Source organism: Myotis lucifugus, unplaced genomic scaffold (genome assembly GCF_000147115.1).
Source record: "Myotis lucifugus unplaced genomic scaffold, Myoluc2.0 scaffold_285, whole genome shotgun sequence".
NCBI classification, from domain to species: Eukaryota; Metazoa; Chordata; class Mammalia; order Chiroptera; family Vespertilionidae; genus Myotis; species Myotis lucifugus.
Window position 1 is genome coordinate 610,738 of NW_005871333.1, and position 12,047 is coordinate 622,784.

Here is a 12,047-nt window from a genome sequence, read left to right on the forward strand (position 1 = left end):
AAAATAAATATTCTGGGGGGGAAAGGAGACATATGTAATACTCTTTGTAATACTTTAAGAAATAAAAATTATTAAAATATAAAAAAAAATAAATAAATATTCTTTAAAAGTCTCTATTTTAATTTCTAATATGGTGACTGTCAAGGGGTCCTGAGACCGAAGGATTTATGGTTTTTGCTCTGGGAGAAATCCGTGATGGTCAAGGGAAGATCCCCCCTCATCCTGATCCTGGACGTGACGGCTCTGCCCTCGGCCTTGGGCAGGCAGTGAGCTGGTTTTGGTCTTTGAGAGACAAAGGGCTTGGGGTCTCCGGGGTGCCTGGCAGAGTGTGGGCAGAGGCCTGTGTCCTGATCCTTAGGTTTCCTGGGGAATGAAGGTGGGGCTGCTCCCCGCGTGGACTGGGCCTTCCTCAGGCTCTGACACGGCCTCCTTGTCTCTGATGCCCTTCAGCATCCCATGACTCCTCTTCTCGGGGAGCACTGCGGTGCCCCCAGAGAGGCCCTGCAGACACAGAGCAAAGGGTGTGAGGTGGGGTGAACAGGAGACAAAGGGCTGGGGAAGCGACTCAAGCAGCAAAGGTGAGAGACCCTGCTCCGAGCCCAGCGAGAAGGGAGAGCAGCTGGAGGGGAGGGGAGAGGAGAGGCCAGCACGCGGTGCTCTCTCCCCGCTCAGACCCTTCTGCCCACCAGGCCAGAGCTCTCCTGAGGAGCCAGGGCAGCTCTGCAGCCTGGTCCAGGCTCAGGCAAATACCAGAGGAAGGGGTGCTGGGTGGGGGAGACAGCAAAGGGGTGGAAGGGAGCCCGGAGGTCTGGCAGCGATCTGGAGAGGAAGGAAGGGGGCAATCTGACAACACAGGTGCCACCTGGCTGTAGCTTTCGCAGCTTCTGAGGACACAGGCAGGAAGGCAAGGAGTCTTGGCAACACGGGGTAAATGGTCTGAAGGTTCAGGACTCGCCCTGCATTCTCCCTGAAGGCAAAGGAACCTTTGAGTCTCTTACCCTGTGACCCGGGCACACCCAGCAAGCACACAGCCACCGGTCCCCACCCCCCGGCCTCCAAAGGAACCACCACAGTCCCTGCTTCGATGACGAGAACCCTCAGGGGTGAGTATCTAGCTCCTCTCAGTTGAGCCTGGGTTTCCCACTCCTCCCACCCTAGGGGGTTGGGGGGCACATATGACTTCCCCTCTCTGGGGGTCCTGCCCCCCTAGGGCCTAGGTTGGGAGAGGATCGCCTACCCCAACACAGCAAGGCATCAGCTGCTGAACAGCCAAACAAAGGACAAGGGACCAACCTCCTCGACTGCCTAGGGCAGGAGCCGCAGGAATCCATGTAACTGACAGGAGATACTCGAAAGACAGAAGAGCTGACCGCCAGCCATCGGTGAGATATTAGTGGGGACAGAAGCAGGAACTAAGGACCAGTGCCATTGACTAAGCTGAGAAGTGTAAAGGGGCAAAGATGACTGAGGGTTGTTTTTTTTTTTTAAACCTAAAAATAAATTCTAAAGAAGTATGATCTAGTCATCAGAGTAGAAACCATCTTCCACATGAAGGATCCCGAAAGGAGAAAAATCACTGAGTGAGTCAGGCTGGCCTGAATGACGACGGTTACATCAAGACTTCAGGGGGTGCCCGAGCTGTTAGGCTCCCTGGATAGAGCGTCGGCCTGCAGACTGACATGCCCAGGTCACAGGCTCGATCCTCAGTGGGGGGCATGCAGGAGGCAGCCCAGCCGATCAATGATTCTCTCTCATCATTGATGCTTCTATCTCTCTCTCCCTCTCCCTTCCTGTCTGAAATCAATGATATATATATATGTGTGTGTGTGTGTGTGTGTGTGTATGATACTTCAGGGGGTCAGAACCTCTGGTTGGGTCCAAATTGGATGGAAATAGCTTCTGTACCACACATCCCAGAAACCACAGCTCACCGCACAGGGCTCTGGTGAAATACTCTCACTCTCTCCTTGGGTGAGGGTTAACAACAACAACAAAGATGATGCATAAAACATTAAAAGCATTTTTTAAATGCATTGTTGGGCCAGTAGGAAGATAAAGAAAAGCAATAACAGAAGGGATAAAAAAACACACCATAAAACCAAAAATGGTAAGCCTGCACCGAGGCCAGTGCTGCCTTGGCAGTAGCTCCAGATTCCTCTGCCCAAGGCCAGGCCTTTAACAGACTAAATCTGGGGACTAGAGACAAAGCCTGAGGCCCACACCAAATAGGATATTGAGTCAGAGACCCTGACATAAAGCAGGGATCCCCAAAGGCAACACCCTCAGTCTATAAAAGAGAGATAAGGATACTTGTCCAAACAGATCTTGCCTCGGGGTGGGAGTTGGGGGAGTCTTAGATTGCTAAGCCCTTAAACTTTGGGGGGGGGGGGGGGTCTGGGAAAGCAAAAGTTTCAAGTGGTCTTGATTTAGGAGTGTTTCTAGGCATGACCAAGTGCAATTCTCTGGAAGAACATGCTTTAAATCCAGGCTTTGAAGGATTCCCATGGATAAAATTTTAACAAACTTTCAAATTCATAGCAAACAATTCTGGAAACCAGAAGGAAGCATGCCCCCATAAGAAAGCGAGAGCAGGAACATTGAACTGTAAACTCACACTTGCAGCGACAACAGATATTGTAATTTTTAGTTACAAAAAACATATTACATATGTTGAGTACGTTTAAAGAAATAAAAAGTAATTTGAAAAGACAATGCAGGAACAAGAGCTATTAAACATGACCAGGTAGAATTGGAGAAAAAATACAATTTCTAGAAATTAAAAATATATTGTTTTCATAAAGAACCCAGTGGGTGATTAGAAACTGCCAAAAACAGAACTAGAAAATCAGAAAATAAAGCTGAAGAAATTACTCAGAAATCAGTACATATGAACAAAGAGATAGAAAAAGAATATAATGTAGGAGAATATCTTCATGACCCTGGAATAAGGGACTATTTCTGAAAGAAGACACAAGTAGGATTAACCCTAAAGGAAACGACTGATAAATTGTACTACATATAATTGGGAACATCTGCCCTGGCTGGTGTGGCTTACTTGTTTGGAACATCATCCTGTACCCCTAAAGGTTGCAGATTCTATTTCTGGTTGGGCACATACCTAGGTTATGGGTTTGATCCTCATTCAGGCGCATATGGGAAGGCAACCAATCGATGTTCCTTTCTCACATCAGTCTCTCTCTCTCTCCCTTCCTCCCCTCCCCTCTCTCTAAAATCAATAAGCATATCCTCGGGTAAGGATTAAAATTAAAAAAAAGGAACATCTATTCATCACAAGACATCACTGAGAGAGTGAAAAAGGCAAGTTCCCAGGCTGGAGAAGATATTTGTAATACATATAATCAAAAGGGCTTGTATCAAGAATATATTTTAAAATCTTCATAGAGCAATAAGAAAATTGTAAATGGGCTAGAGCAGCCGTGGGCAAACTACGGCCCGTGGGCCGGATCCAGCCCGTTTGAAATGAATAAAACTAAAAAAAAAAAAAGACCGTACCCTTTTATGTAATGATGTTTACTTTGAATTTATATTAGTTCACACAAACACTCCATCCATGCTTTTGTTCCGGCCCTCCGGTCCAGTTTAAGAACCTATTGTGGCCCTCGAGTCAAAAAGTTTGCCCACCCCTGGGCTAGAGACTTAATCAAGCGCCTTTGTAAAAAGGATATCCAGTTGGCCAAAGCTGGTCAACTTCAATAGTGTAATTTGAAATACAGTATGCAAATTGGCATCACAGTAGTACCACACATGGTTAATAAGTGTATCTATTATGTCAGCAAGTACACGCCTAGGTATATCACCCCAAATGTGAGTGCACAAGTGCATCAAAGGTTATGTACAAGAATGCTTGTAACAGCATCACCTGTCACAGCCCCAAACTGGAAACTTATATTCTTTTCCTAAGCTGCTGGAGCTGGGCTTCTGCAAACCATACGTGGATTTGTCGCTGGCACCTTGTGAGGCTCTGCCAGTAGGGGGCGCTAGAGGAAGCCCGTAAGGCTGGAGGAAATCTGCTTTTTTTAAAAAAATATATATATATTTCTTTATTGATTTCAGAGAGGAAGGGAGAAGGAGAGAAAGATAGAAACATCAGTGATGAGAGAGAATCATTGATTGGCTGCCTCCTGCACACCCCCTACTGGGGAACGAGCCCGAAACCCAGGCACGTGCCCTCGGTGCCCTCGGTGCCCTCGGCCGGAATCGGAATCAAGCCTGGGACCCTTCAGTCTGCAGGCTGACGCTCTATCCACTGAGCCAAGCCGGCTAGGGCATCTGCTTCTTGCTGTTTGCTTTGGGCACCTGGAGTATCCTGGCGGCAACAGCTCTTCACCTTGGCAGCTGGGCTTGATCTGCCTTTTCAGCTTTCCCCTGTTCTCAGAACCAGCTGTCATGGTGTACCTCAAACACGTTGCTCCAATTCTTCCTCTGAGGTCTGAGTTCCACTTCCCCTCATGCTCTTCCTCCAACCTTCTGAATTCCAGTAACTCCCACTTCTTCCCTTTGTTCACCCCAGCTCCTCCCGGGGCTTCCTTCAGTTGCCACCTCTATGTTTCCTTTGGCCTTTGAGGTCCTTCTAAAAGCTCCCTCTGGTTTTTACGTGACTAGTTGCAGCTAAGATTCAATTCTTTTGGCATCTGACCAGCCTCCTGTTTTAAACAGGGCATCTCAGGGCTGCAAACTGGTTGATAAGGGCCACAGAGCCTCAGAGCCTGGCTCGGTGGATTGTCGATGGCTTCTTTTTTTTTTTTTTTTTTTTTTTTTTTTTTTTTTTAAATATATTTTATTGATTTTTTACAGAGAGGAAGGGAGAGAAATAGAGAGTTAGAAACATCGACGAGAGAGAAGCATCGATCAGCTGCCTCCTGCACACCTCCTACTGGGGATGTGCCCACAACCAAGGTACATGCCCTTGACCGGAATCGAACCTGGGACCTTTCAGTCTGCAGGCCGACGCTCTATCCACTGAGCCAAACCGGTTCGGCGTCGATGGCTTCTTGACATGGTTACAGAAATCGACCAGAGCCAGACAGCAGAGCACCCTGGGGGTTGACTGCCGTGACTGCCCCCCAGGAGGACAACTAGGGTCACAACAATCTTTGTGAACACTGTCTGGCTGGGCTTTGATTTTTCTCCTGCGAGTGGGAAAATGGTGTCTTTTTCAAAGTCTTCATGGCCTTCCTCAGATAGGTTGCTGAGGAAACTGGATTTGAGAACCTCACATTCCAGAGGCACCATGCTGTTACTGTGGCCACCACCGTGTACGTGTGCACCGGTGTTTAATAACGTCACTTCGAGGGCTGATTCTTTAACCAGATTGTAAACATGTGTACGGAGCTTGCCCAACAAAGGAACAAAACGTTTGTGCAATTTGTAAGCAAAACAACGTGAGCTAAGCGCAGCCTGCGTGGCTCGGTGGTTGAGCGTTGACCTATGAATCAGGAGGTCACAGTTCAATTCCAGGTCAGGGCTATATGCCCGGGTTGTGGGTTCGATCCCCAGTATGGGGCATGCAGAAGGCAGCTGATCAGTGATTCTCTCTCATCACTGATGTTTCTATTTCCCTCTCCCTCTCCCTACCTCTCTGATAAATAATAAAAATATATTTAAAATAAAATAAAACAACAACGTGAGCTAACATCTCAATGGGCCAGGATCCTCCAGTGTTCTTCCCCCACAGGCTTGTCCCAGCCATTACGAACGATTTCTCCTGCCCCAGAAATCCCCGGGGTATGTAATTCTCCTAACCCAGTTAAGCACGCGCCTCTATAGTTCCCACCATTTTCAATCTGTGTCTAAAGAAAGCAGGACACAAGCTGCTTATTCAAACATCTATTTTTCGTTTTAAGCCAGCATATTCTCACAAGGTTTTTCCTAATGTTATACGTTCTAGATGGTGCCAATCTTTAGTCTTCCCAGAGGCAATGCCCAACATCTTGGGATCTCAAATGCTTCTGACCTCAGATGCAACTTCCCTCATGTCTGCTACTCCTAGAGTCACGCCCTGTACCCCATCTCCAAAATCTCTGTTTCAGGAATTCTGATTTGGTATTTTGATCCCTATCTCCTAGTCTTCTATCTCACTTAGGTTAGTGTTTGCGGTCCAGTATCCCTTCAATCTTACTGATGAGATAGGATGAGCCTGTTTTTTAGTTAATTCTCCCCTGAGGATATTTTCCCATGCGTTTTTAGACAGTGGAAGGGAAGGGGAGAGACAGAGAAACATCCATGTGAGAGAGACACGTGGATTGGTTGCCTCCCACACATGCTGGGGGGTGTGGGGAGCGGTAGGGCAGGAATCGAGCCTGCAACCGAGGTACGTGCCCTTGACTAGAATCGAACCTGGAACCCTCAGTCCACTGGCTGATGCTCTATCCACTGGGTGAGCCTTTCTTAAACAGATAGGAATGCTTTTCAGTTCTGAAGCCTCTCCTAGACCAGGTTAGTTTCCCTTTGGGGGCTCCCCAAGAGCTTTGCTCTGCACCTGTGCCGGTGAATACCAGCCCCCGGAGGGAACCTGGGAAGCAGAGACACCTACCCTGCGCCTGCGTGAGGAACCCAGCCACCCAGCCCTCTAGAAGCCAGACCCCAACAGCAGTTCAGGAGCCGTATTCTTCATTAAGTGTGTGCTCCCTCGATGCATCAAGCCCCCTCTGCCTTGTTTTCAGTAAACCTCTTCTTTTTGAATCTGTGTCACCTCCTCTCTTGATTTCTGTCCTTGAAAGGGGGCAAGAACCCCTTCTCTGATGACTCGGAGACCTCTGATTCATTGACCACCTCTGCTTACTAACCATCTTCCCTCGGGTCCTTACCGCCTCTTTCCTCGTCCCAGATTCCATGTTCATTACTAGAATCACTCCCTTGCAAATGACCCTCATCCCCTGCTCCTCCCCCTCCATTGCTTTTGCTTGGCAGCATCTTGACCCTGTGCTATCATCACTGTCATTCCATTCCAGGCCTTTCCTGCACACACCACTGTGCTCCCTGGCCTCCCTTGAAAGTCTCACCACGAGTCTCAGACGGGTACCCAATACTGTGGCAGCCTTCCCAGATATGTTTTCTTTCCCACGTTCTAGCACATTTATTTCCCACTTGCCTTCACCACACTCTTCAAGGAGAAAGCAAGAGCAGTCGGCAGGGACACCTCCATCATGATACCAGCCGTCACACCTGCCCATTTCCCGGCTGTGTGCCCAGGCTCACGCTGGATGAGGCTTGCCCTTCTGAAGAGCCCCAATCTTAAAATCATTCCCTCTGGAACTTTCTATGCATCACTCATCCATCAGCTCCTTCAGAGGATTCGCCTGAGGCTCCTCACGTGGGAGTGACGCAGTTCTGAGGCAAGTATTGTTTGAGGCTTTGAGGTGTTTTGAAATAAGTAAATTGCTTTTGCCATAAAAAAAAAGTTTACGTGTCTAATTCTGTACGAAAAACTGGGAAGTGGGAGGCTACGGACGGAAAGCATAAATTAGGAGCTTGTTGATAAAAAGAAAGGAGAGAAGGAACGAAAGAAGAAGGAAAGGAAGAGCGAGGAAAGGCACGCTCGTCTGCAGGATCCTCATCAAAATGTTTCCCAAGTCTTGAGAACTGAAGGGGGAAAATGGCATAGGCAGATCCTAATATTCTAAAACCGCAATCCGACTTTCCGCCTTGGGAGCCAGAGGGTGAAGCCGCTTCCTGCTGGACTCACATCTCAGAGGGAGGAGTGTGTGCACCTGCTAGGGAAGCGAAGCCTTTGTTTAAGAAGGGTGACCACACGTCAACAGAGGGAAGAAGCCCGGGCCCTTCCGGGCACCGAGGCCACTCGTCCCCATCACCGAACCTGCTGCACACACTCCTGCTGCCGCCTCCAACACCAGTCATCATGCCTCTCGGTAAGAAGAATCAGTGCCCCGAGCCTAAACAAAGCCTCCAGGCCCAAACAGAGGCTCCAAGCCTCGGGGCTGCACAGGTTCCTCTCACTGAGGAGGGAGCTGCCTTCCCCTCTCTTTCTGCTTTGATTCAGAGCATCACAGAGGCTGCGCTTGCTGCTGGAATATCAAGTGTTGCCCAGAATTCCCAGAGAGCCTGCTCCTCCTCCACCGCCATCAAAGCCACTCCATCGAGCAAATCAACTGAGGCCTCCAGCAGCCGAGAGGAGGGTCCGACCACTTTGCAGCCTCCACCAAATCCTGGGTCCTTGTCCACTGAAGTGCTACAGAATAAGATGACTGAATTGGTGCGCTTCCTGAGGAACAAATATGTAACAAAGGAGCCCATCACAAAGGCAGAAATGCTAGCGAGTGTCCTGAGCGAGCACAAGGATCACTTCCCTGAGGTCTTCACGAGAGCCTGTGATTGCATGGAGACTGTCTTTGGCATTGAAGTGAAGGAAGTGGACCCCCCCGGCCACTCCTACGAGCTCGTCAAATTACTAGACCTCACCTACGACGGGATGCTGAGTGATGACCAGGGCATGCCCAAGACTGGCCTCCTGGTATTTATCTTGTGCATAATCCTCGTGCACGGAAACAGTGCCCCAGAAGAGGTCATCTGGGAAATGCTGAATTCGCTTGGGGTGCATGCTGGGAAGAATGATTTCATCTATGGGGAGCCCAGGAAGCTCATCACTGAAGATCTCGTGCAGGAAAAGTACTTGGAATGCCGGCAGGTGCCCGGGAGTGACCCTCCGCGCTATGAGTTCCTGTGGGGTCCAAGAGCCCGTGCTGAAACCACCAAGATGAAAGTCCTGGAATTTCTCGCCAGGGCCACTGGGAATGAGCCGACTGCTTTCGCAGACTGTTACGAGGATGCACTGAAAGATGAGAGAGAGAGAGCTGAGGCCGGAGCTGGCCCCGGGGATGGTCGGTGAAAGTCCTGGTGTCACATCCGGCAGCTTCTGCCATCTTGAGTGAAGTCTGGGAAGCTTCTCAGCTTGGTGTTTGAAGAGGGAAATCAGGGTTCTAACTAGTGGATGGATGAATTGCAATTTTTTTCTTCTTTCTTTTTTCTTTTTGTTTCAAATGTTCTGCTTCCTAAAAGAATTATTAGCTTCAGAGTCTAGGTTCATGAATGGCATTGGTTATGTATTTAGTGCTGTTTAACAGGTTTAAGGGTAAGGATTTTGCTGTTCTATAAAACAAACTGGGAACCTTCCATCTTACTTTGTGATCTGGAGCAGGGTAGCATGGCATTGGAATAGGAATTAGAAATGTAAACGTGCTCAGCAATGAAATAGATGAGTTCAATATTACATTTAGTCTGCTGTTTTGTAAATTTAAAGATATATACCTGGATTTGTTTGGCTAATTAAAGAATGTATGCAAAATTAAATCTTAATAAATGTTAGCCCCAGCTAAAAAAATAAAATAAAGTAAAACTGCAATCCAATTGCATAAAAACATAAATTTGAATCTAGGAAATTTGAGAGAAAATATTTAAATATTTTATGTTTTTGTTTAGAGCTGATATCTATAAAAATCCATTATATTACACAGACCTATATTATAGAGATTATATATACAGATATTTTATTATTTATGCAAAAAACGTGATTTGTTGTGGGCTATAAACTATGGCTTTCTTGGATATCGCTGCTACTTGATGGTTCTGAGTATTGGCTTTCTGACAGGGTCTGGAATGAAGCCATTTTTATTAATTTAGTATGTGGCCCCTTTCCGCCCTCAGGCCTCTGTTGTGAAAGTTTTACCTGTGCAAATGTCCTCTGATCTTCTTGTTCTTTTTCTGTAATCATAAAAATGTCTTTGTTGTTTGTAAGAACTTTCTTGTAGACATTTGGCCTCCAAAAGCTTCATACTATCCCCTGTAGATCAGAAATTTATCTTGTAAAATAGCAGTCAGTCTCAAATCTGTACTTACTTAAGTAGCTACTTGAGTTTCTGCATTTTTTAAAATATATTTTATTGATTTTTTACAGAGAGGAAGGGAGAGGGAGGGATAGAGAGCTAGAAACATCAATGAGAGAGAAACATCGATCAGCTGCCTCCCGCACACCCTACTGGGGATGTGCCTGCAACCAAGGTACATGCCCTTGACTGGAATCAAACCTGGGACCCTTGAGTCCGAAGGCCGACGCTCTATCCACTGAGCCAAACCAGTTAGGGCAGAGTTTCTGCATTCTGTTGTTTGCCAAAAAAGTTGTAGTTTTATTTTGCTGGCTTCTTCCTTTTGTCAAAGAATTGTTAATATAATCACTAATATAACATATTAGTCGTCTTAAAATGTGTTAGAAGTTTTTGTCTCTGCTCTGATGTAAAGAGATGCAGGCCAAGAAACCCCTCTTTTCTTCTTCGCTGGATGAAATCAACTCCAGGCATGGTCTGGAACTGCTGCAGCCACCTTGAAACCCCAAGTGGAAACATCACCTACCTGCTGAGAACGGCAAGACAGAAAGATGGACTCATTGGTGGATCTGGGTCGGTAATGACCTTCTCAAGGCTCTGGGCTGACCTTGGACCACCGAGCCCCTAGGCATCTTGTCTGGGGTAATGACTGTCCTTGGTGTGTGTGTGTGCGTGCATGTGATTACAAAAGCGAGCAAGAATTTATTGACTGCAGCAAAATATACTGCAACAAGGAAGGGCATAGCAGAAGCCAACAGGAGAGCCGAGGCTGGGCTGCCTTGGCTCCCAGGGAAGTCAAAGAACAGGGGACCTTGGAGACAGGTTCAGCGGGTTAGCCTGGGAGGAGCTGCTGCTGCCCGTAACTCCCCTGGATACAAGTCTCAGGGGCCCCTTAGAGGTTAGGGGATAGGTGCAGTGGCGGGGTGTGTTTGGGGGGGGGGAGGGGGTTGGATGGGGGGAGCAAGAAGGAGAGGGGGAAGGAAATGCTCTCTGGAGGGAGAGCGAAAACTGTCCTTATTGTGGGCTGGAGTTTTCTTTGCTTGTGATGCCATTGCTACAAACTGCCAATAGGGGAACACCTTTCTATTTGTTTCTGTTGCCCCGAGTCACAGAAGGATGAAAATTACAGGTGGTAAGAAAGTGATTGAGGTGCAAGGGTATTTATGTGAATGTTGGCTATGGCACCAAAGGTCAAGTTTGACAGCCTAAAATATCCTGTGCTTAACAACTGTCAGTTTGGGAAGCTAAACCAAGCAAAGACAGTTATGCAAGAGAGCAGCATTATATATGACAAAAGGCAAATATTAAATGTAATAAAAACAATACTGTTGTTTTTTTAAAGTATCCAAAACTTTTGACATTTACCCTGATGACTGCTGAGTCCTATATGTACAACTGCAAAAATATTTGTGCATCCTGGCATGACTGTCTATTTTTGAGAAAACGAATTGGCAGGGAACTTTTTTTTTTTTACATCAAAAAGGTGATTAAAGAGCATCTAAAGCGCCAGAAAAAAATAGCATGGTGCAATGGCTGTTTGGCAGCCTTTATACAGGATGTCACATTTCCCAAAACTCTCTTGATGGGGATCCTCCTGGCAACGCACAGTGACAGTGAGCTTATTTCATGTGAAATGTGTGAACACGGTGGATGTGGATTGCCTGGAAGGCGGACAGTGATGGAGATTAAAGTGAAATGCTGTCACTGAACATTTGCAGCCTCAGACTTCGGCATCCTAGCCATTGTTCAAAACATGCTCTAACTGGGCAAGAGAGGCCGCATGATCAATTGATTTGAAAGGCTAAAATGTGGACGCAAACTCAGTGTCCATTGACGATGAATGGATAAGCAAAATATGGTGTTTATATGTACAATGGAATATATGCTTCAACTTCAAAAAGAAGGGAAATTTTGCAGCATGTTGAACAAGACAAATACTGCATGATTCCACTTATGGGAGGTACTTAGAGTAGTCAAAATCATAGAGACAGAAAATAGAATGGTGATGGCCAGGGGCTGGGTGAAGTGGGAAATGGGGAGTTGTTGACTAATGGGTATAGAGTTTCAGTTTTGCAAGATGAAAAGAGTTCTGGAGATGGGTGGTGGCGGTGGTGGCACAACAATATGACTGTATTTAATACCTATATTCTTAAAAATCCAAAGCTATATTCTTAAAAATAGTTAAGATGG

General features: G+C 46.8%; 1 protein-coding gene across 1 annotated transcript; it reads left to right on the forward strand.

Annotated features, from left to right (window-relative positions):
* The first annotated feature begins 7,879 nt into the window (after window positions 1–7,879).
* On the forward strand, window positions 7,880–8,866 carry LOC102425794 (putative MAGE domain-containing protein MAGEA13P). The gene has a single exon (XM_006099859.1). The coding sequence runs from the start codon at window positions 7,880–7,882 to the stop codon at window positions 8,864–8,866; it is 987 nt and encodes a 328-aa protein (XP_006099921.1).
* The last annotated feature ends 3,181 nt before the right edge of the window (window positions 8,867–12,047 follow it).